The sequence below is a fragment of the Magallana gigas genome, chromosome 8 (assembly GCF_963853765.1).
Source record: "Magallana gigas chromosome 8, xbMagGiga1.1, whole genome shotgun sequence".
NCBI classification, from domain to species: Eukaryota; Metazoa; Mollusca; class Bivalvia; order Ostreida; family Ostreidae; genus Magallana; species Magallana gigas.
In genome coordinates this window covers 44,109,799-44,134,568 of record NC_088860.1, presented here as the reverse complement: position 1 = coordinate 44,134,568, position 24,770 = coordinate 44,109,799, and the positions used below count along the sequence as shown (strand labels likewise).

Sequence of the window (24,770 nt, the reverse complement as noted above, 5' to 3'; positions counted from 1 at the left end):
AAATTCGATGACCGCTGACCGCGTTAGACAGGTGACCACTCTTTAGAGGGCAATAATATAGGATTTTTCATCGGGAGGAAATAAAATGACCGTATATGAAAGGTGACTGCTTAATAGGGGTGGCTGCTTTGGCAGTTTTGACTGTACTGCATTTCACAATATATTTATATATATAGGTGGTCATAGTTTTCGACTCTTGACCCCTAAAAAACCCTCAATACATAACACATGATAAAATCATTACATTGCTTGGATACATAATTGTAAGATTAATATATTTGCTTCTGTAGAAGCTACAGTAAAGAGCTACAGATGAAAGACTTTAGAGCCCTTTGGTTCCCCTAATTTGAGGGGCCAGCCCCTTTTTCTTGATATCAAATAAAAGGTCATTTAAATTTCAACACATTTTTTTTAACAAGTGTTAAGAGACTTGTTACCTTTCTTGAGATATATGGGAAAGAACGTTTTAGGGGCCGATCCCTAGGGGCCATTTAACGAAATTTTGAAAACTGCATATTATTTAGTACATTATTTTGAGTATCTTTATTTCTATACTGCATTTCAAAATATTTTTCTTTCTGAGATATGGGTAATCAAAATTCTGGATTTTTTGGCCCCTAAAACCCCTAATTACGAAACACACGATAAAATCATTACGTTGATTGGATACATAACTGTAAGATAAACATATTAGCTTCTATAACCGTTCACAAAATATCCCTCAGTAAAGAGCTATAGATGAAAGACTTTAGAGCCCTTTGGTCCCTCAATTTGAGGGGCCAGCCCCTTTTTCTTAATATCAAATAAAAGGTCATTTAAATTTCAATACATTTAGTTCAACAAGTGTTTAGGAATTCGTTACCTTTCTTGAGATATATGGGAAAGAACGTTTTAGGGGCCGATCCCTTAACTCCTTATAGGGGCCATTTAACGAAATTTTGAAAATTGCATATTATTTAGTACATCATTTTGAGCATCTTTACTTCTATACTTCATTTCGAAATATTTTTTTCCTTTCTGAGATATGGGTGATCAAAATTCTGGACTTTTTGCCCCTAAAAACCCCTAGTTACGAAACACATAATAAAATCATTACATTGCTTGGATATATACCTGTAAGATAATCATATTTGCTTCTATAACTGTTCACAAAATATCCCTCATTAAAGGGCTACAGATGAAATACTTTAGAGCCCTTTGGTTCCTTAATTTCAGGGGTCAGCCTTTCTTGATATCAAACGAAAGGTCTTGTAAATATAAACTTTTTTTGCATTACATGTGTTAAAAAATATTTTTCAGAAAAGAGATAAACTAAGAAAACCATTAAAAATTAAGACTTTTTTAAGTCTCAATTTTCGGGACCAGGCAAGCTTAAACGCCTTTAGAGCATAACAAATGATTGCGCCCATGAGAAAAGGGTCCTTATGACATTTTTTTCACAATTTCAGATTTTTATGGATTTATATCTATATTTGTCAGAAGATTAAAGTTATGAAGTTTCATGAAGATCCAATAACTATAAATATCTTTATTTGGCTTTTAAAGTTACGGTATTTTTACCTATGACGTTGTTCACCTTGCGACGTTACGTTATGATTTCATCAACGTCATTCTCATGTTAGGTATATAGCTCCATAGTTTTATTTGTTAATCATATATTTGCTTTTCAAGATATCATTACTAAATTCTTTTTTGATTCCTTATTAATAACTTTAAGTAATGATTGTGCATTTATATCAATGCATATTTTTTACACAACTCGTGCACATTGAAAATGTAATTGTCACTAAAACAGGGACATTTTTTTCACGCACATTCATGTTTTCTGAATAAATCATATCTTAGTCGTGTAACGAACTACTTATATAAACTACATGTACAATTCAAATAATTTTTTCTAAAGTTATTCATTATCAATAACTAAGTACAATGAACAAGGCATTTTTCATTTGCATGGTGTTAATACAATGTATATGCACACTGGACTCTTAAGCACATGCTATATGAAAAAAAAACCTTTGCCAAAAGTAGATCTGCCTTTCTTTACTTTGCTTTTTTATTTTTCTGTATATTTACACATGATTGACACTTAGCGTTTTCATATCAATGGTTATAATTTTTTTTTACTTTGATTCGTTCGTTTTTATTTCTTCATGGCTTGCTAAATTCTATGTTGCTTTAATATTTTTGTAATCCGTAATAATTTAAATTACTTTCTTTTATATTTACTCTTGTTCCTTACTACATTTCTATACCTAAAAGTGTCTCTATTCACACGTGAATTCGATCAAGTCGTTTAAATGAAAAGTCGCATTTTAAGCAAAGCGGTAGTGTATTTGCTGTAATTGGTTACTGAAAATACGCAGCAAGCTTAGTAAGATTGCGGGACGTTTCGGTCTTAGAGACAATTCGCGTCGGTCATTTTGCTCCTACGTGCATCAATAAAAGATACACCGAGTTCATCAAATTCTAATTTAGTTTATATCCATATAATGATAAAAAATCATCTTCGCAAGCTTGGCATGGATTTCGAGAGTTTGACAATTAGCATAGGCATCTGCAAAACTAAATGGGGACTACATATTGAAAGTAAGCATGATAATGTGCGATACAGATAAATGGACATTTCAATAAAATCGTAAATGTGTTTGAGTTAGAATTAAAATTAAAGTTAAAAAAGAAAATAATATTTATCTAGTCAAAGTATGAAATGAGATATGCTCTTGTTTGATTTCAATTAAATTTGTCCAGGATCGAACGTATGTTTATTTTATCTCACGTTTATTGCCACAATTAAAACTCTTCATCGTAGTTAATTTTGTGTCCTTTTTATGTGTAAATCAATATGTAACGTTGCTGATATTACATATTTTTTCATATTTTACGCGAGCACTTATTCCGCATTGTTGTTGTTTTGTGTGAAATTGCAAGAATATAAAATCATGGAAATCGTGAGCACCAATATTTTCATAAAGTTAACTACAACAGTTTACAGCATGTATGACAAATAAAAGCGTAGTGAAATTGAAAAAAAAGTTGGTTCCATTTTAATAGGAGTGATATTGAAATGATATTGTACAAAGGTATCGAATCGTGAACCTTGATTTATTTACCTTCTCCACTCGACATTTCTTTTACTGAAATCTCAATACAAGCACTAAAGCTTGTGATTTTCTCTCGTAGCATTTTCTTAATGTTTTTGTAGCACCCACTATTTTTGTCAAGACAACATTGTTTATTATTATGTTACTACAATGAGTTGGCTTATTTGTTATATGGGTTATTTGTCGACATGTAATTAATGTGATTAAACACACGTTAATACAATGAGTTAGCTCATTTGTTAACATGGGGTATTTGTAGACACATGAATAATTTAGCGCTTATATATGTAGCTCAATGTCCCGTAGTTTTTGAAGGAATAGCACACTAACCTTTTTTAATTAAAAACTTTTTTCATGTTTTTTAAGCGTCCTCTAAAATTACTAGTATCTTATCTGCCGAAATGCATCTACGTATATTATAAAACAAATTGAGCAGGTTATATTCTAAAAGCTATTTACAATAGATCTTGTACGCACAATTTACATGCATATACCGTTTGTCATTTAGGAAATTTTTCAGAAGAAATCGGTCAATACCTCTCCCCCTCCAAAAAAATATATATATTGAAAGAAATCAGGCTCCCAAAACTTTTGGACAACTAATTTGAATTTGAAAAAAAAATCTAATCAATTATTGTTTAATTGTAATCGATACAGTAGCTTTAAATAATCTAAACCAGTACATGTACATCGCTAGCCAACATAAGTATTTGAAATATTAGATCATTGAATCGCTGCACCAAAAGGTTCTATAAACGTAACTTTGCCTTAATTCTTTTAAATGTTTTATCATTATATACAATAAACATGTACGCTTTTTTAACACATTTTGATGACTCAGAGAAAGTAGCCGATTAAATGTTCGTGGTCAATGTCTATCTGTTCTTTACAATTTTGTTGCACTCAAACAAATGAAGAGTTGAAAAAAATATTTTAATTTTTATTCGGAATAATCCGCACTTTATAAGCACCTATTAGATAATACCGCTATTGTGCCTAAATATATAACTGGCCGACTACAGGAGAAAAAGAGCGGGGTCAAAAAATAAGGTGTTGGTTATATTGTATAAATCTGTATTCGCAACAAATAAATGACAATTGTAAAGCTCACTTGCGCCTTTGCGCCTAAATTTGTATGCAACACATTTTATACTTACATGTAAACATTTTTTATAACATTAAGTTAAAACAATTTTCGGAGTGTATATATAATCTATAAAATCTCTAGAAAGTCTGAATAATAGACGGAGTTAAAAAGAAAACCTATTATTATCTATTTTAAAAAATAAACAAAATTGGCTTTCTAAAAAGCAACATCAAGTTATATCAATTGATAAACGACTGGATCTACAAGTAGAATCAACCTATAGACTAAACACCTATTTTTGATAATAACTCATTCACTAGTCTATTTAATTCAGATTTTAAGAACACTCATTAATATTGAACATATGAAATAAATTGAACATCTTATTTAATATCAGATTCCCCGTGCGGAGCCTCATGGTATTTTCTACAGAAGTGGATTATCTTTCTTGTTTTCCGAAATGCCTTTATAAACAGTGATTAAAATATTTATCTTGTAATAAAAAGGCTATGGGTTTCACCCTGATTGTTAAACTTCTTTGTGGACCCGAATCTTCAGAGAATCAGAGCCTGTTTAGATGAAAATGGAAGACCTACATGAAGTTAAAGTCGGTCGCACGAGTAAACGGATGCCGACGGGCGGATCAACAAGTTATAATCGGTGGAAAAAACGTGGTCGTGATTATAATGATTTCTCATTAACCGGTAACTCTAAAATTATATTATATTCAAAACATTCAGAAATCAGATTCAGTACCGCAAGTTAATCTACGGAATGTAAACTTTTTAATCGTGTTATTCTTTCCGACACTGCAGTATGCAATACAAGTTTTTCTTATGCGGATGATCAAGAGTTGTTTTTTTGTTCGTATCAAACAAGCACGGAATCTACATTCGATCGTGACTTATATAAATGAGTAATATATTTTAAAAAATATCAATATATTCATTTTATTTATTACAAAAGATACTGCAGTATGGGGCATTGCTATTAAACACGTTTCAGCATTAAGACACATGTTCATAAACGCGCGAAGTAACGAAATTACAGCGCTGCTGTTTTGTACTTTCAGACGAGATTTTTTTCTTTTACGTAACGTCATTTCTTTATGACGTTATTTCTCTGTTTTATACAAAACGTCATAAGGACCCTTTTCTCATGGGCGCAATCAAATATGAATGCCAAAAAGCACATCTACAATCTCTTGTCTACAATCCCTGAAAGCTTTTACCGTTTAGGAGGAGATCCCTGGACAAACCGACCCTCTGAAAATCGTTAAAACGTCATTTTCTTAAGAACGGAAATGACGTCATCAAAATAAAAAATGTATATTAAGTTCGGATCAATATCTATAAGACCTGAAAGTTTCATGAAAATCGGCTGAGCCATTTCCGAGAAATCGCCTGCACAAATTTTGTAAGAAAAAAAAAATAATAATAGGGAAAAAGAAACTGAACGAAAACAATAAGGTCTTCCGTTGGAAAACGGAAGACCTTAATTATTAAAATTAATAGCCTGAAGGGAAACATAAGCTACAAGTTCTACATTACGGGTACTTTGCAATTTACATGTATGCTCATACGTGTGTGGAAATTTGTCATTGCAAAATGACACAAAGCTCATATTTTCCTCTCTAGAGGTACACATGCCCATTGGTTTGCTAAACCTCTCTAATATCATGTCTCATCACTATTATAACAGAATAATATCAATTTTACCAAGTGGCCTGGTGTGTGCAGAGAAGGAAAGCCTTTCTCCAGCATTAGCCTCTTCTACACCTTTCCTGCTTGTTCCTAAAAAAATAAAACATTTCATTAAATCATTTATTTTAACATTTGTATAAAAATAATATGGATATTTTGTAATTGTACACAATTTTTTTTTATCATTGAGTTGAAATGATATGTGTGTTTATGAGTCTTGCTAAGTGAATATTAAATGATGTTCTATTTCTTTTGTATTCAGCTTTTGAAATATCTATACTACTATATTAAAATAATAGACTCGAATTTCTGGGCTTTAATACAGAGAAATCAGAAGAGTACTGTCTTTTGTTTTATATATTTTACATAATTGGTACTTGAATATTACCAATTTGTTTCTATTTTTTCTTAATCAAGCTTCGCTAACTAATAATCTACGAAACTTTTCTTTAAAACTCCGGAAATCATACGGATTTTTTGGATTTACAATCTTGTGCATGAGCATTACATTTACGTTAAATCACGGGAGGCTCTTTAATTTATGTTTACACAATATCACATTTGCATGGATAAACTCAGAAACTATATTACAAATACGTGTAAATTTTCATTGAAAATTTGTCATATATTCTGTTCATCAAAGGAAATATGGGAGATTACTCTCAGTGCATTTAATATGAAAAATCCCAAGAGTTTCGAATGTCAACTTGGTGTGTAAATTCGAAGCGAGTAAAAAATGTTTGTCAAAAAGTGTTGAATTCTTCATAAATATGAATTAAATTTTTAGATGAGAGGTATTTACAGCCTCAAAATGGTTTGTTATGAATAATTTGACTGTTATTTTCAATGCATTAATTTTCTCCACCATCGACTCGGAGCGATTCTGCAATTGTTTGCTACATTACGGGTATATGGGAGGCATTTTAACTGTGATGAAGACCTGTTTTGAGACACAGTTTATTCTAACTAAGCAGAGTGTAGTGAAATTAACAGCATTTTTGTAGGCTTAAAGCTTGGTTTTGTAAATGTTAACAATAAGGTGTGTCGATGTTTTTATTTCGTAAATGTCCGATGTGATATGCAATGTCAGCACGGGTCAAGGTCTAGTTTTCTTTAAAAGTTAAGCTTATTTTTTTAACGCAAGCGATTATACAATTTTAATGCATGTTGTTTCATAATTGTGACTTTGCATATTCACAAGCCACTAGTTTTAGTCAGGTTTACTCAGGTGACCTAAAAGCATACTAGGTAATTCTAGATTACAAAGCTCAACAACACATGGGATCCTCACCAGACCACCTTTATCATATTATAAAAATCATAGTTAATGATCTTAATATTGAACACTGAAGTGTGGTTTGACATAATATTATATAAAATCATGATACAAAATTGTATAATAATCATATTAAATATGAATTTCATACTGTTTTGTATAATACAATATTAACCAATACACTTCTATGCAATACAATATTGAATCCTATGAAACTATAAAATATTGTGTTTAATAATATATCATGTTGTAAAATCTAGTACTGAATAATGATACAATATGATATTGTATCACGATATGACATTGCATCAAAAAATGATATAGTATCAAATATATGACATTATGTCATATTACACAATATTCTATCATTTCACATGATAAAATATTTTAATTGTATGATACAATACCGTATCATATTAAAAGATACAATATTGTAACATTTGATTCATTACAATACTGTATCATACATATTGTATCATATGATATTGTATCACAAAATATCACAATATTGTATCGTATGATACCATATAATATGGTACAGCATAGTATTATTTCAAAGGATAAAATAACATATAGTATAATACAATTTAACATATCAAAATATCATATGATACAATATCATATGATACAATATCATGATATAATATCATTTTATACAATATTGTATAATATCATAAAATATTATATATTTCAATATCATAGTATGATACAATTTCATATGATACATTTTCCTATCATATGATATTATACAAAATATCTGATACAACATAAAATTATATATTATTTTACAATATATAGAATAGGATATAATATTGTGTCATTTCATTCAATACTGTTTCATATTATACAGTACAATATCATAGGAATCATGATATATCATATATTAACAATATAAATTTATCAAGCAAGTTTGAGTGAGGTTGGACATGGTTTTCCTAGCATTCTTGATAATGGAGATCAGGCTCACATGAACCAAGGAAGTTGACAACATTCAAACCTGCATTTAACTACTCAAAAAACTTACATCTGCTCAAGCATCAAGATAATCAAAATCAAGCTCTGTATTTGATGCTACCTCTATGTACACATCCAAAGTTATATTAACTGTTTTAGTCTCACTGGCTATGACTATGAGCAGAATTTTATTTAACTCCAAGAGAAAAACACAATATGAGCTATTCTAAAAATTTTCAACCTGCCTTATCATCTAGATAATCAAGATCACTCTTTGTATCTGAAGTTACCTCTCAGATTCATTTATAAAGTTAAATCAACCAAGCACTATTAATTAGTACTAATATTTATATAAACATTTGACCTGCCCCAAAATATATAACCTCCTCTAGCATCAAAAACCAATGGCTCAAATTCAGCATCCAGGCCTGTGGAGTGCATTAGTATCACAAGATGCATTATCAATCCAAATTTGGGAAAGATTGAACCAATAATAACTAAGAGCTATCAAGAAACACCTGCTCCAAAAACTTTATCTAGCTCTATAAACCTTAACCTCATTCAGCATCCAAAACTTTTGCATTCAAGCCTGTTAAGTGCATGGGTATCCTAAGATGCACAATCCATGCAAGATTAGGGAAGTAAGGACGGTTGGAAACTAGTATATAGTCAGCGAAGCGCACCAGTGCTCCAAAAACTTTAACCAGCTCTAAAAACCTCATTCAGCATCCAAAACCTATGGGTCAGATTAAGCATTCAAGCCTGTCCAGTGCATGAGTATCATTAGCTGCACCATCATTGCAAGTTTGGTAAAGTTAGGACCATTAGAGACTAAGATACAGTCATCAAAGGGCACCTGGTCCAAAAACTTAAACCTGCTCCAAATACCTTAACCTCCTCCTGTATCTGAAATTTATGGTCAAGACTCAGCTGCCAAGTCTTGGAAGTCCATAAGGCCACATAAAATTAATTCTCTGGTTCTCAGGCCAAATTTTCCAAAATTAGATGAGGGAGGGAGGCTTTTTTTTCTTTTTTATTGGTAAAAAAACAGATGAGGGAGGCTTTTTTTATTTGGAAAAGAAATAACTACCTAAAATTTAAAAAAAAACAAGATTTATTTTATTCAAGCAGCTGTTTTATTATTTAATAAGGATAGCTATTAAATATTTTAACAGATAAAAACACCCCAATGTATGTTTGAAAATACAGTTCAACTTTCAAAGTACAACAATGATATTTTATATTTAGATCAAATGAAAAACATCTATTCTTTTATAAGTGAACTTTTTGTTTTCATTTTTTCTGTTCTTTGCTCTGGAGCCTTGAACATCCTTCTGTTTTTACAAAGCTGTCGTTGTGAAACAACACAATCAAGACATATTGGGTACTGTCCTTCCTCTGTATCTGTGTCTTGTGTCCAACAGCGATAGCATATTGGGGGAAATACACCAGAGCGGTACATGTTGTAGGGGGTCTCAATTGGAGATGCACAGGCTAAATTTGATCTCATATAAACTTTCTACAATTGGGCGCATATTGAGGGTGCTTTCTCAGGATTATCAGGTTTTAATTCCTGAAGTTTAGATCAACATGAAAACTGATAAAGTCCAATGATTTTTGTAAGCAAGGTACTTTCTTGGGCACCAAGTTTAGTAGCACTATATAACTTATAAGACTCTGGGTTTCTGGCAATCTATGCAGGTTCCCATTTGTTTCACTGTTTCGCAGTCTGAGCAGATAGACTAAATGAAATTCCATGTCTGCTTGCAGTTGATTGTGCTCATTTTGATGATAAAGAAGGACAGTGTTCCTCTGTAGTATTGGTTCAAAAACCTCACTGAACTCCTTGTAGTGTCCTTTTTCTCCTTTAATAAACAAATGACAGTCATTTAAAAATAAAGAAAAATACCAATCCACTTTACAAAACGTAAAATGACATATATGATGTTTACTCTATAATACCTGGCACTGGATCAGGAGAGTTGTGTAACTGGCTAGAGATATCATTATGCAATCTTGGGGCCAATCATATCTGACAGTTACTGGGACCACATTTCTTCACAGTTAAGAAGAAAGTCCTGAATACACAGCAGTAATCGTTAAACCCCGCAAGTTTATAATGGTTAAAATCGCGGTGTCCAAACTGTTCTTGTGTTTGCCAACTGACAAAGAAACGAAGGCACCAAGTAATTTTTCTGGGGAGGTCCATTTTATCGATTTCACGCCCACGTACAGGTTTAACAAAAAACATCCATCGTAAAAACTCTCAATTATAGTCCACGGTAGAATTAACAGGGTTCCATGGCGGATACAAATCGAAACAGCAGACATTTTGATTCGTTTTAAGTCCAAAATTTCCATCGACCCCATTTTTACTAGTATCGTCTATATCATCGGGAGGTTTGGATCATAAAGTTTTTACTTACGAAAATAAGCGACTTGATGATTAAGACTACACCAGAAGCTGCGTATTAGAAACAAAGGTAAAACTATAAGCAAACCGAAAGCGGAAACTTTTTTTTCCAGATATGCATCGGCATTAGCAACTTTTTATTTTATTGAAAATGCAATAAAATTTGCAATGCGGCACCCTCAAAACGGATGCGCGCGGGCCTGAGAACCGTAATTTCAATTTTATTTAGCCTAAGTAGATCCAGATGCACAATCGATGCAAGTTTGGTGAAGATAGGGCTAATGACTAAGATACAGGACCTGCAACAAAAACTTTAACCATGTCCAGACGCCGACGCCAACACTGGCCCCAACGCCGGGGTTAAGTCATAAGCTCCCCCGACTTCATATTCGTGAGCTAAATATAGGTCAATTACCCTGTGTTTAAGTGAAAAATTGGACACAAGATAGTTTCTAATTCCCATCAGTTGGATTTTGGTTTTTTTTCAATGTTCTGAAAATGTCATCCTTTAGAACAAAGTATTGCTAAGTCTAATTAATATCATCGCTATCTTTAAAAGTGTTTTGAAGACATTGAAATGGCATTTTCTACAGATACATGATATTTCACCCAATTACTTTTCACCTTTTCAATGCAATTAGAGGCATGTCTGTACAAATTCTTTCAAAACGACATGTTTATAAAAGAATCAATTTACCTGCAACATGAATATCAGAATCAAATATTTGTATAGGCATGCTGTGGGTAACACAAGGATGGAAAGTTCTGCGAGATAGAGTTTCATCCTTTACTATGCTCAGCAAGAAAACCATTATTTCCTTCTTTGCATTCTTTTTCCATTCTTCTTTATTTTCATGAAGTGTGCTATCATTTAATATTTTATCAATAACCTGTTCCAGCTGATATTCTATTACAATAAAGTCAGCTTGGCTTTGACTGAATGAAAAAGGTATATGAGAATGTTCTGAGTATGTTGCTCCTTCTTCAATCTGTCTATTTGCATTATCTGTCACTTGGGTGCCCAAAAGTGATAGTTGTGTCTTGGTTATTGCATACTGCCTTTCCTTTTCTGTGGTTCTGTAATCTGCATCACTCTCGTGCAGATTCCCAGCATCCAATTCAGATGTTCTATCATTTTTAACCTTTATGTCTGCATTTCCTTTATCAGTGTTTACATGAACTCTGTCCCCAATTACTGATGGAATACTATATCTTTGCTTTAAATTCTCTGCTGATGGTGAACTATCTCCTTGGTGTGGGTTCTCTGTCTGTAATATTGATGGTATACTATTTCCTTGGTTTAAAATCTCTGTCTGTGGTGTTGATGGTGTACCATTTCCTTGGTCTGGATTTTTTGCTTGTAATGCTGATGGAGTACCATTTCCTTGGTTTTGAATCTCTGTATGCCGTGTTGGTGGTCTTCCATCTCTTTGGTTTGGATTCTCTTTCTGTGATGTTGATGGTATACGATTTCCTTGGCTTAAAATCTCTGTCTGTGGTGTTGATGGTGTGCCATTTCCTTGGTCTGGATTTTTTGCTTGTAATGCTGATGGTGTACCATCTCCTTGGTGTGAATTCTCTGTCTGTAATATTGATGGTGTACCATCTTCTTGGGTTGGATTGTCTGCCTGAAATGTTGATGGTGTGCCATTTCCTTGGTCTGGATTTTTAGTTTGTAATGCTGATGGTGTACCATCTCCTTGGTGTGAATTCTCTGTCTGTAATATTGATGGTGTACCATCTTCTTGGGTTGGATTGTTTGCCTGAAATGCTGATGGAGTGCCATATCCTTGGTTTTGAATCTCCATCTGTGGTGTTGATGGTGTGCCATCTCCTTGGTCTGAATTCTCTGTCTGTGTTGTTGATGGTGTGCCATCTTCTTGGTCTGAATTCTCTGTCTGTGGTGTTGGTGGTGTTCCATCTCCTTGGTCTGAATTCTCTGTATGTGGTGTTGATGGTGTGCCATTTTCTTGGGTTGGATTGTTTGCCTGAAATGTTGATGGTGTACCATTTCCTTGGTTTTGAATCTCTGTCTGTGATGTTGAAGGTTTACCATTTTCTGGGTTTAAAATCTCCATCTGTGGTGTTGATGGTGTGCCATCTCCTTGGTCTGAATTCTCTGTCTGTGTTGTTGATGGTGTGCCATCTTCTTGGTCTGAATTCTCTGTCTGTGGTGTTGGTGGTGTTCCATCTCCTTGGTCTGAATTCTCTGTATGTGGTGTTGATGGTGTGCCATTTTCTTGGGTTGGATTGTTTGCCTGAAATGTTGATGGTGTACCATTTCCTTGGTTTTGAATCTCTGTCTGTGATGTTGAAGGTTTACCATTTTCTGGGTTTAAAATCTCCATCTGTGGTGTTGATGGTGTGCCATCTCCTTGGTCTGAATTCTCTGTCTGTGGTGTTGATGGTGTGCCATCTCCTTGGTCTGAATTCTCTGTCTGTGGTGTTGATAGTGTGCCATTTCCTTGGTCTGGATTTTTTGCTTGTAATGCTGATGGAGTACCATTTCCTTGGTTTTGAATCTCAATCTGTGGTGTTGATGGTGTGCCATCTCCTTGGTCTGAATTCTCTGTCTGTAATATTGATGGTGTACCATCTTCTTGGGTTGGATTGTTTGCCTGAAATGTTGATGGTGTGCCATTTCCTTGGTCTGGATTTTTTGCTTGTAATGCTGATGGTGTACCATCTCCTTGGTGTGAATTTTCTGTCTGTAATATTGATGGTGTACCATCTTCTTGGGTTGGATTGTTTGCCTGAAATGTTGATGGTGTGCCATTTCCTTGGTCTGGATTTTTAGTTTGTAATGCTGATGGTGTACCATCTCCTTGGTGTGAATTCTCTGTCTGTAATATTGATGGTGTACCATCTTCTTGGGTTGGATTGTTTGCCTGAAATGTTGATGGTGTACCATTTCCTTGGTTTTGAATCTCTGTCTGTGATGTTGAAGGTTTATCATTTTCTGGGTTTAAAATCTCCATCTGTGGTGTTGATGGTGTGCCATCTCCTTGGTCTGAATTCTCTGTCTGTGTTGTTGATAGTGTGCCATTTCCTTGGTCTGGGTTTGTTGCTTGTAATGCTGATGGAGTACCATTTCCTTGGTTTTGAATCTCCATCTGTAGTGTTGGTGGTGTGCCATCTCCTTGGTCTGAATTCTCTGTCTGTGGTATTGATGGTGTGCCATTTACTTGGTCTGGATTTTTTGCTTGTAATGTTGATGGCGTACCATTTCCTTGGTGTGAATTCTCTGTCTGTAATGTTGATGGAGTACCATTTCCTTGGTTTGGATTCTCTGTCTGAGGAGCAGATTGTAGACCCTTGGCTGTTGGTAGTGTTATTGGTTGTCCATTTCCTTGGTTTAGATAAACTGACTCAGATTTTGATGGTGTATCATTTCTTTGTTCCAAAGTCTGTTTTGGCGATGCTGATCTCTTTTCATCCTCCTGATACATTTGTTTGTTGTTTTCATAACTTGTGTGTTCACCAGTTTCAGTTTTGTGATCAGCATCTGCTGCTGCTGCTTCTGCTACCATATGCTTTTCATTTTTCTCAAAGTTTTCTAAAGTAACTTTATCTGCTTGAGCATTTCTACTACTATTGTACTGTCCAAGCTGATCTGCTACTGTTGCTACAATCAAACCCCTCCCTTTTTCAGCACAAACATTTTCATCTTGAAAGTTATAACTGGATGGGTTATTGTTTTGAGCTCTTTGCATTGCATTTTTAACAACTTTGTCTTGTTCTCTTGGTGTTATTTTATTTTTCTCTCCCTTCTCATTGTCATCTGCCAGTTTCCCATCACTAATATTGATCTCACCTTTACTCTGAGATTGTGCAGAAGTGGACATGTCACTCTCACCAGTGAGGTCCTGATTGGTCTTACATTGAAAGCAGTGTGTAGTTGAGTGAGCTTGATTTTGGCATGCATTACATACATTACCCTCCGTTCCCTCACCAGTCTCTGTAAAATGCCAGAACAACTCAGTAAGCATGAAGTTTTCATAATTTATTTTATTTCACAAAAATACTTGACAATATAAAGAACAGTATATATACATTACAAGATTGATTACAGTAACAGATAAGTGTATATTTTTGTGCAAGGCAGAGTTTGCAGATGAAAGATCGTTTAGGCATGATATCAACAATTGCAGCTATCTTTTTTAGCAAAGATGCATGACAAGATTTTCGTAAAGGATATCTAGAATGGGGACATCTTCAAATTCTAATTATAGATATCATTTGATATAGAGAAGTAACTCTTACTAAAATTGTTCAAAAAAAAAAAAATTGCCGGAATGAATTTCATATTTAGGTTTTAAGAAATGCTAGGTATACTGTAGCCGTGGAAAACATTACGGTGTTTTTAATTTCACTATGTTCACGGTCAGACAATTTTACGTGAACATAAAGCCATCGTGAATATTGAGCTGTGCATTTACCATCTCTGTGTCGGCCGCCATAAGAGATACATGTGTGCTTGAGTGGGGCCAAAGTTACCATCTGTTTATCGTAATCATAGTATATTTAAAATTCGTTAAGAATAGCAAGTATGAGTTTTACACTAATTTAATACAATATTATTAATATCATAATTAAACAAACGTTAATAACGGAATATTCGTTTCAACTTTATCTCTGCAGCCCTATCAAAGCCATTATGAACACGGGTGCTAATTGTCACTTATTATCTCGGACATCTCCTTAGGGCAAAGACTACTGTACAACCATGACGTTGTCTGCGATCAGCATTCATATTGAGCAGTTTATTTTAAGATTGATTACTGTGGAATCATTTAATTTGGTTTGGGCCAATTTTCGTGGATTGAGGGATTTTTGCTTATTCGTGGGGATGTAATTTCGTTGATGCATCGGTTTTCAGTTTCAATAGGAAAAACTTAATCTTTTAAAATTAGTTTTCGTGGAGGATGTAAATTCGTGGGTCAGGGCTACCCACGAATACCACGAAAATTTAGCCACCTCGAATTCTAATGATTCCACAGTAATTATAAAGGTGTACTTCTTTCTAACAAATATATTACATGTGCGTTTTCCCCTTAATTTTCATGCCCAAAATATCAAATGTGCATTTAACACCAGCGCTTATTACATTCGACACAAACATGTTTTATTTTTCTCACAGCACTTAACGTAAATAAGGCTTTAATTTTACGTGATTCAAAAGAAAATAATGTAAATTACATGTTGCAGGTTCATCACTCATAAGATTTCTTTTACAATCAGGATTTACTTTCCTAGGATAACAAATCGATTATCCGTGAAATTAAAAACACCATGAAAGGTACTTACGCAGGAAAACGTGAAATTTTAGACACGTGGAATTAAAGATGTTTACAGTATTATACTCAATAAATATTAAAATTGCTTCAAGGGACTTATTTTATTGATAAATGTAAATGAAGTTTAATCCTTAAGAAATAACTTTGATTTGACAGCATATTAAAATGAGTATTTTTATATATATCATTTTGAATGAAATCTGTTCTTTCAATAATTCGTAAAATGACTTGTCTATCAGTTTACTAAGACAACTAAAATGGTTGTCATTTAAAATTTTCCTACCATTTAAAAATGCTGAATTGTATTGTTATACCTTTTAGTTTTCTAAACTAAACAAAATTTTGTTATGCAGATTTATGATTCATTAGGATCCAAATTTCTGATCTTATGCATGTTGACTACTGAATATCTACACTTATAAATTGAGACAGTTTGCAAATAAACTACAAAATGCTGTTTGACTAGTTAACACAAAAAAAGTTAATAAATAAAATGGAATAGTTTAAAGCAATTTTAGCTTTCATGGAAAAAACTTTTCAGAACACGGTGCCCAATAAAATTTGACTAATTTACACCATGGCGGTAGGTGTAGAGCAAGTTAACCATTGGGTAGATACTTTGGATCTGTCAACTTTGGTTTGAAATATGCAAATAAATATGCCTACACTAGCGGGTTTTTTAATTTCATACAATTTAATACCACGACACCTTACACATTAATCTGGGGGGAGGGGGATTATTCCTTTCCCATTCTTTAAATAACATCTTTAATCTGAAATTCTTATTTAGGACAGTGATAAAAGTTATAATGTAATTTGACCTAAAGAAATTTTTTTAAAAGATAATTAAATGAAATGAGAAAAGTTTTTTCAATCCTGCAACAAATTGAAATAAGGCCATGTACATTTGTACAACATCAATTTAAGTTTAAATTTTTCACCCCTGTCCACTCTTCTTAATATCCAGCCATGCATTTTTTTTTTTTTTTTATTTTAAAGAATATGTTACAAAAGAAATTAAGAAAATTTGGACACAGTTTGTACAACAATTAACAAACAAAAAAATATGGTTCAACATAATTATTAAAATTATATTAATATGTAAAATGCTAGTTCCCGCTCTTGCACGAGATTTCATCTAGTTAATCTACAACCTTAGAGGCATAATATCAACATTTTCCTCACAATGTTTAATACACCTCAAAATCCACATGCTTTAGAACATATCAAAATCCTCAAAATACATAAGCTGCAAATTTAGAATAAAATGGCACATTTTGAATTGAGTGATAAAGTTGTTTTTAAATTATATGATGTTGTTTTTTACACAGAGTAAATGCAAAAACACTTGGAGGTTTCACATTTTGCAGCAGTATAGTATCAAATTTTTCAAAAATAAATCGTCTTAAGCTAATCAGTAAATTACAAACATCATATTAATCATTTTTTAAGTATATGCAGGGGTTTGATAGGAAAATTTCTTATATACACAAGGTGTGAAAGGTGTGAACACGCCGTATGAATCTCAGCCTTAGGGAATGATTACTATATACTGCCGTAGTATTAGCACAACCGGTGTCAGCCTATTGTATAAACAATAGTATTGATAATTGCCGATTCCGTATTTAAAATTGAATTTGACAACAAAATATTTCTTATTTATACTTTCCACTAACAACTCTTTACTAATAAAATAATTAAAATTTAAAACATTCCCCGGACTTACTGCAATAATTTTTTCCGTTCGAATTTGGTTTTAATTTTACTGCGCAATGTTATCTTCCCATTTAGGATTAACGGAACCATGTGACGATGTGTTTATAAAAACGGAACAAAACGATCATTAATAAAGATGGACAATGAATTCGATAAGGTAATTTACAATCACACAGCCAACTCAAGATGATTAAAACCAAGATTTTTAATGCTATTTTTAACAATTTTCTGACCTCAAGCCTTAGACAAGGTGATTTAGACGATAAGTCGAGTGTTCTGCTTCAGAGAAAAAAAATACCGACTAATCGTCGGAAAAATACAGTACTTATTAATATTAAATAAGTTTATTTTATCAAACATAACACTGACTGTGAGTTTAGCAAAAAATATTTAAACTTTAATCCAGATCAGATAATAATGACTGGCTATAATTCATTCAGCCACCAAAAATGTGACAAACTCAATTTCTGGTCACAAAATGAAATTTCTCGGTCTGACAAAATTTGGTTTGGTCCTTTGTGTTTATCCATTTCTTCTCTATACCATTAAGGTGCATAAGAACAGTGCTTATCCCTGGTTTCCTTGGTGCTAAGCGGATGAGAGTCATTGACTCCCCCTCATTGGGACACCAGTCCATCACAGGTTAACTCCCAACATAAGCTGATTCCAGCTGGGTGGACTGAGACAGATAAAGTGCCTTGTCTAAGTGCACAACAAACAACATCGAGTGACCACAGCAGGGTTTGAACCAGCAACCTTTTGGGTACTGGCCTAATGCCTATGACCACTGAGCCATGTGCTCCATTGTTTATTAATTACACAGGACCAAATGTCTTGTGTGATCCAAAAATGTTCGCATATACTGTTTAGGTAAGTTCTCTTGAATTATCCTAATTTTTTAAAAAATTACAGAGCAATTGTCAGGAATGTGTGCATACATATCCTTCCACAATTTCTACACTGACTTTAACCTGTTCCATTGTTTAAAAGTTTAATGGTCCACATACATCATACTAAACTTTATCATATGTGCTTGAGTATGTTTTTTAAGGTTGAGTGGAGGACTATTGGATCGAATTAATTTCATTAAGGTATCAAATATTTTATATCTTGATGATATTTGCTCACTAAAAAAAAAGTTATAGTACAGAAAATAAGGCCTATAAAAAAGTTATGTGTTTAGGGTAACACTGATGAAAAATAAGGTTAAGTAGGTAGGGATTTTTTTTTATTTTATCATATTTTTTTCTGCATGAATCCTAAGAATGATTGTTTGTGTCATATTTAAAAACAGATTTTTAAATAGAAATAATATAAAATTCACAATCGGATAAAAACAGACATCTAAAAATAGTAGGATCGGGGCATTTTTCTAGGTTAGGTCGGGTTACCCTAAACACACACATTTTTTTATAGGCCCAATGGAAGTATAATTAATAGTTTGGATTAATAGGCCCAGGGGCCACATGGCTCACCTGAGCAACAATGGCCATAACCTGATCAAAAAGTCTTTAGAATTGAGTATCAAATATAAAATATCTAGACAACTTAGGAGAGCATATATCTTGTTAAAAAATTTCCAAATTTTTCTCAACATATTAAATTGAACAGTTTTTTGAGATAAGATTTTAAATAGATTTTCTCTATTTATTATGATGTAAAGATTCAACCCCCTCCCCTCCCCTCCCCCCCCCCCCAAAAAAAAATAATTGTAGCCCTACCCTACCTCAGTGATCATGATTAGAACTTTAACATACACGTCTGAGGATGATACCACACAAATTTCAGTCTTCTGTTCATTGGTTTTTGTAAAGAAGATTTTTATTGATTTTTCTCGATATATATTCTAATGTAAAAATTTGACTCCCCCTCCCCCAAGTGTACCCCACCTTACCCCCAGGTATCATGATATTAACAAACTTGAATCTACACCTCCTGAGGTCAATGTTTTCACAAAGCACAGCTTTTCTGAGTAATTGGTTTTCAAGTTAAGAAGATTTTTAAAGATTTTTCTCTATACATTCTAGTGTAAACAATTTACAGAATTTACTACGTCACATAAATGTAACATACTAAATTTTTGGTCGCAAAAATAAATTTCACGGTCTGACAAAATTTGGTTCAGTCCTGTGTTTATTGATACACAGGACCAAATGTCCTATGTAGCCAGCCAAACTTTCGCATTCATTGTAACCTGACTATCCCCAGGATAATGATTTGAGCAAACTTTAACTCTACCTGATGATTGCTTCTACATAAGATTCAGCTTTTCTGACAAAATGGTTTTTGAGAAGAAGATTTCTGAAAAATGCTTACAAATTTTCAATAATTCTCTAAATTTTCTCCTCTTCATTAGAACTAAATTGAATTCCCTTTCTCCAGTATTGCTTTGTGCCAAGTTTGAAATTGGCTTAGTGATTTTGATGGAGATGAAAATGTGAAAAGTTTACAACGATATCTCTAATGACGCAGACGCCACCAACTGACAAATTTTGATTAGAAAAGCTCACTTGAGCTGTCAGCTGAGGCAATAAAAGTGGTTAAAAGAGTAGTTCATAATATGTGCAAAAAATAATATAGTCTTGTCCGATATTCAAAATTTAGACCTTTTTTGAATATTTTTTTTTAGCCAATTGAGATGCAATAAAGCCCTGGAGTCTGGATGTTAGCTCATATATATATATACTTCAAGTAGAATTCCTTAATTTTTACCTTTTGTAGAAGAGCCCAATGCTCCAGGAGGAGATCCATCATCACGCTTGTCTGAACCAGACGAGGTCGCACTCATTGTTGGTTTGTTGTGTTATAACTAAACATCTGCAATATAAACACATTTTTATTTTTGTGTGATAATCTGCTTTGTTTTGGGTTTTTTCATAAAGGGATGAATATTTTAAGATCTGATATTAGAATTCAATCTCTAACATTACATCAGGTGGGGTTTTTTACCTCCAACATATCAAATACGGGAGCATGAAGGATCTAATTTTAATTCAGCAACATATCAAATACGGGAGCATGAAGGATTTAAGTCAGGGATTTATCAGTACCTTCCTCTGGGGCTGAAATTCAGCCCCATTCCCAATGGAATATAATATCAATTTGTCCCAATTTAGCATTATTTTTCCCAAATGGTAAACAATGCTTTTTGTTCAATTCTCTTGGAAAAATATATCATAAAAAAATCGAAATGTCCTTCAATTTTCTCTGTTTAACAAGACATTTAACAAAGTGCAGTCATAATATATTTAATTTATAACGCCCTGGAAACATCGCCAACATTTAATCCGAATTTCTTTGCTGTTTTTCTACACATCATGATATTTCATCATAATCATGATAATGTAATTGTATCATGTAATTTCGTTCAATCAATATTTGAGTAAAAGGTAAGCATAAGGAGTTATTTAAAATGGAAAAAATATATTTTCAATGCACTTGAAGGGACCTAGGGGACTTGGAAAATTGTGTATTATAGTTCTTTGACAGAGTTTACTCAGAAAAAAGACTTATTCAAATGACAGAAACAGGAATCTCATACATAACTGTATGAAGTTGGATCATAATTTAAAGTCTAGCTGTTTGGTTGTACAAATTCAGAAGTCTCACATTATGTGGAATACACCCTGCCTGAAATTATGATGTATGCTTAACATACATAGTTTTTCCCAATTTCATAAAATTGTCAATAAAATTATTCCAAATTCCCCATAAATCCCTGAAAGTAGAAGTCACGGGGTGTCTAGGATCTGATAAGCAAAAACGAAAGTTAATTTTTTTGTAAGGCAATCTGTTCATCATAAAAATGTGTACAATTTCAATGGTATTTATAGAATCTTTGTTCAGTGTCTTGTTAAACATATTACAAAGATAAATTTATTTAACCATTCCAATACTTCAGGGAATACCGAAGTGAAAACGAAAGTAAAGTGAAACAAATACTTTTTTCTTTAATCTTCAAGCACATTTCGAGACATGACAATTAGTTTTATGAGTCTTTGGCAAAAGCATTATGATTTCTCCATATGCATATATGTACATTTATGTGTTTTAAAAAACAAAGTCAATATTCAATCTTCATAATTTTCAAGTGTCGCCTACTGTACTTACCTGAACAAGTAAAGTGGCTAACCAAAACTGGTCACCAGTCACATGCATCAAATCGCCCAATCAAATGGAGAATCAAAACGAAAGGTTTTTTCGCGGAAAAACTTCATTTTTAGTTTTCTGTCAATTAAATATTGGAAGGTCGTGTAGAATGGTTAAATGCATACAAATAGGCCTAATGTACTAAAATATTTCTATATCGTTAAAATACTTGGCGGAAAATTAAAAAAAAATCGGGTTCGACATTTCTGCCAATCTGAAAGTGAAAGTAAAAAGTCCTGTGTATTGCAACGAAAAAACGAGCTGAAATATTGGTTCAGGAATATATATGATGTGACACGATGGCGGAGATCTTGAATCTGGGAATATACTACCTTGACAAAGCAGTTACAAATCTTGGCTATCAGAGGAAAGATTTTGAGCAAACTGCCGGGGAAGTTACGGAGACCGTGAGAACCAAAGCAAGCGAGGCTATGGCTTTCCATGGATCAAGGTTTTTCCTCAGAATCGGCGGTTTGTCCGGTGCTGCGGCTGTTTCATTGGCCGCTTATGGTGCACACGGTAAATCAAAAATAACTCTGTATAAGGTTCCTGTCATTTTACTGGGTTTTAAGTAATGTTATTACAGATGATACGCGTGTAACCTTGAACTGTTGAACTTTAAATTCGAACAGCTGAGCCCCGTTTCTCTTTTCCACTCATGTGATTTTTATAGTTATAACATAGAACACCTTATTTTGTAATACATGTATATGGTTATTCTAAATAATGATTTACAAGGAATGCATGGCAATATATGATTTAGGCAGTAACACATTGGGCCTACCACCTAGTACCTGTAGTTTAAGGCTTATTGGACCCCAAAAAATTCATACAAAAATATCTGCCCCTGACACTGACAGGCAACCGAGCAGGTTACACAACAATCTCGAGGCTTGTTGGACAGAGTTGGTTTAATGATCATTTGCAGTTACATATACAGTATTTCCAATACATAGAACTTGTAACATGTAAAATGTTTGCAAGTACATGTACTCTCAAATCCCTACACTGGTAACAGGTTTTATATATGACTTTCCTATTATTTATTTAGAGGGAAATCATTTGGAATAGTAGCTCGGGTAACCTTGATATATATGTATGTTTTAGTGTCCTTAAAAAGTAACTTTTTGAAGTTCTAAAATTCTAATCCAATCAACCCAATTGATATATAATGATAACTATTATGCAAGTCGGTGTGAGGAATCTGTTTTAGGTGTGACTGACCAGTTTATAGGGCAAAGGGATAAAATTGTCCAACTTTTGAAATAACAAGAAAAATAGTTAAATCAAAGTGATTTATTTACATTTATTAATAAACAATATAAAATACCACTATCATTAACATGTACTAGTTAGATCCCCAACAGCATGCACATTAAAACTGCAGCAAAATAAAGTAAATATTTACGGTAGTTTTTGTTCCAGTATCATAATTATATCATGTACATGCATATTACTACAACTGTTTCTTATACAGATTTTTTTTTGCATTTTTTAGCATTTAAAGCTGAAGATGAGAAAGGAGAACAATTAAAAAGGGTTTGTAGCCAGTAACATGTCATGTTGTCATTTTGCTGATTATATAGAACAATGTTTAATGTAACATCTTCACATCAGTGTAAACTGAAAACATTTTACATCTTATCTGTGTTGTATGTGTTTTTATTATTCTAAAAATGCTGAAATGTTGATGTCTTGACCCCCAAGGATTAACATCAAACAATGACAATAATTAAGTTGGTTTAAGACGAATAAGTCATGTTTCAATTAAGAATTTACTAAGAACAAGTCACAACTTTCATAAAAATAAACCATTGGTTTGTTTTCCTCCCTTATTTGCAGACTTTTGATACTGGGAACAAGATGCATATGGTGCACTCCGTGGCTCTGATGTGTTCCCCACTGTGTGGCAGGCCCTACTTAGTAAGTGTGTCAAAAAAAAAGTGTGTCCTCTGCAAAGAGGGAAATAGTGGGAAAGGATAAATGTTGAAATGTTTGTTTATATGCAGCTTTCATGACTTTATATGTTACTTTCCTGATGTAAAAGAAAGGGGTTTTAGTTATCATCAGAAATTTACAGTTTGTGTTACATAGTTACACTTACTGACCGTGAACCAACTGATGAGAAAGCAAAAATCTTTTATCTTTGAAGGTAGAAAAGGTAGAGATAATTTTATGAATGTATTGTGTATGAACATGTTTTTACGAGGTCAATTTTCATTCAAAAAAGTATGAAGGAGCAGATTGCAATACTGTATGAATAAAAGTAAAAATAAAAAGATAAAAATAAAAATTCTTTATCATTAAAACATTCAATTCTCATATAGAAAGATGAGATAAGTATTGCCACAACAAATGTGAGAACAATTCAGTATAATTTGTATAGTACATCTAAATCTAGTTGTATGTATGTGTAATAGTATCTTAAACATGATCCAGAGGTTATTATATTGATGAAAAGGAGTATAAGGCTTTATTTATTTTCAGAAGTTAAAATGGTTGAAAATGATGTCATAATATACTTTCTCCAGACAGAAATTTTTTTAAGATATATGATGTCTATTGTAGACAGGAACTCTGTTGACGGCTGGAATCCTGCTGTTCTCGGGGAGCTGTTACATCCACGCAATGACAGGGAACACAAAGATAAGATACGTCACCCCCTACGGAGGATTCGCGCTCATTTTTGCATGGCTGAGCATGCTGTTGTGATTTTTATATTACCAGTAATTGAACTTTATTATGGACAAAAATGATTTAAGAAGAAATTTCTTAAGATTGACATATAGAAACATGAGTGATGTTTTGAGGTGTTGTTTATGCACTAAATAAAGAGATTTTTTTTTATTAATTTTGTGTAGTGTTTGTTTGCTTTGATTTTAATCAACTCTCCTATGCAGTTACTCAGACAAACCGAAAGTGAAACAGTGTTTGGACCTCAGCACAAATCATTACCGCTGACAAGATTTAGTTCTTGAAAATAATTGATAAATTTGATGAAATATATGCTAAAGCATTGTTTTTTTCAAGGAAACTTATTCATACAAGTAAATACCTTGAAAAATAGTAAG

The 24,770-nt window shown here is 33.1% G+C and overlaps 2 protein-coding genes across 4 annotated transcripts in view; one reads left to right on the top strand and one right to left on the bottom strand.

Moving 5' to 3' along the window:
• LOC105320243 (uncharacterized) overlaps positions 1–21,779 on the bottom strand; it is a 149,318-nt gene extending 127,539 nt beyond the window's left edge. For all 3 annotated transcript variants that reach the window (XM_066068911.1, XM_066068912.1, XM_066068913.1), the window contains exons 1-4: positions 21,661–21,779; positions 20,263–20,367; positions 11,235–14,495; positions 5,910–5,984 (exon numbers count right to left, since the gene is read on the bottom strand). In XM_066068911.1, coding sequence (XP_065924983.1) covers positions 5,910–5,984; positions 11,235–14,495; positions 20,263–20,338 — 3,412 coding nt within the window. In that variant the 5' untranslated portion in view covers positions 20,339–20,367; positions 21,661–21,779. The remainder of the gene's footprint in view (positions 1–5,909; positions 5,985–11,234; positions 14,496–20,262; positions 20,368–21,660) is intronic.
• A 77-nt stretch (positions 21,780–21,856) lies between these two features.
• On the top strand, positions 21,857–24,550 carry LOC117690047 (transmembrane protein 256 homolog). Its single transcript, XM_066068921.1, has 4 exons — positions 21,857–22,218; positions 23,198–23,238; positions 23,542–23,622; positions 24,268–24,550. Exons 1-4 carry the CDS (start codon positions 21,999–22,001, stop codon positions 24,409–24,411), a joined length of 486 nt encoding a protein of 161 aa, XP_065924993.1. The 5' UTR covers positions 21,857–21,998; the 3' UTR covers positions 24,412–24,550.
• Positions 24,551–24,770: the final 220 nt, after the last annotated feature.

Coding starts and splice junctions, on each gene's coding strand:
- LOC117690047 (XM_066068921.1), top strand. CDS start 21,999: ATGGCGGAGATCTTGAATCTGGGAATATACTACCTTGACAAAGCAGTT. Junction 22,219..23,197: donor GGCCGCTTATGGTGCACACG/GTAAATCAAAAA, acceptor TGCATTTTTTAG/CATTTAAAGCTGAAGATGAG. Junction 23,623..24,267: donor TGTGTGGCAGGCCCTACTTA/GTAAGTGTGTCA, acceptor TGTCTATTGTAG/ACAGGAACTCTGTTGACGGC.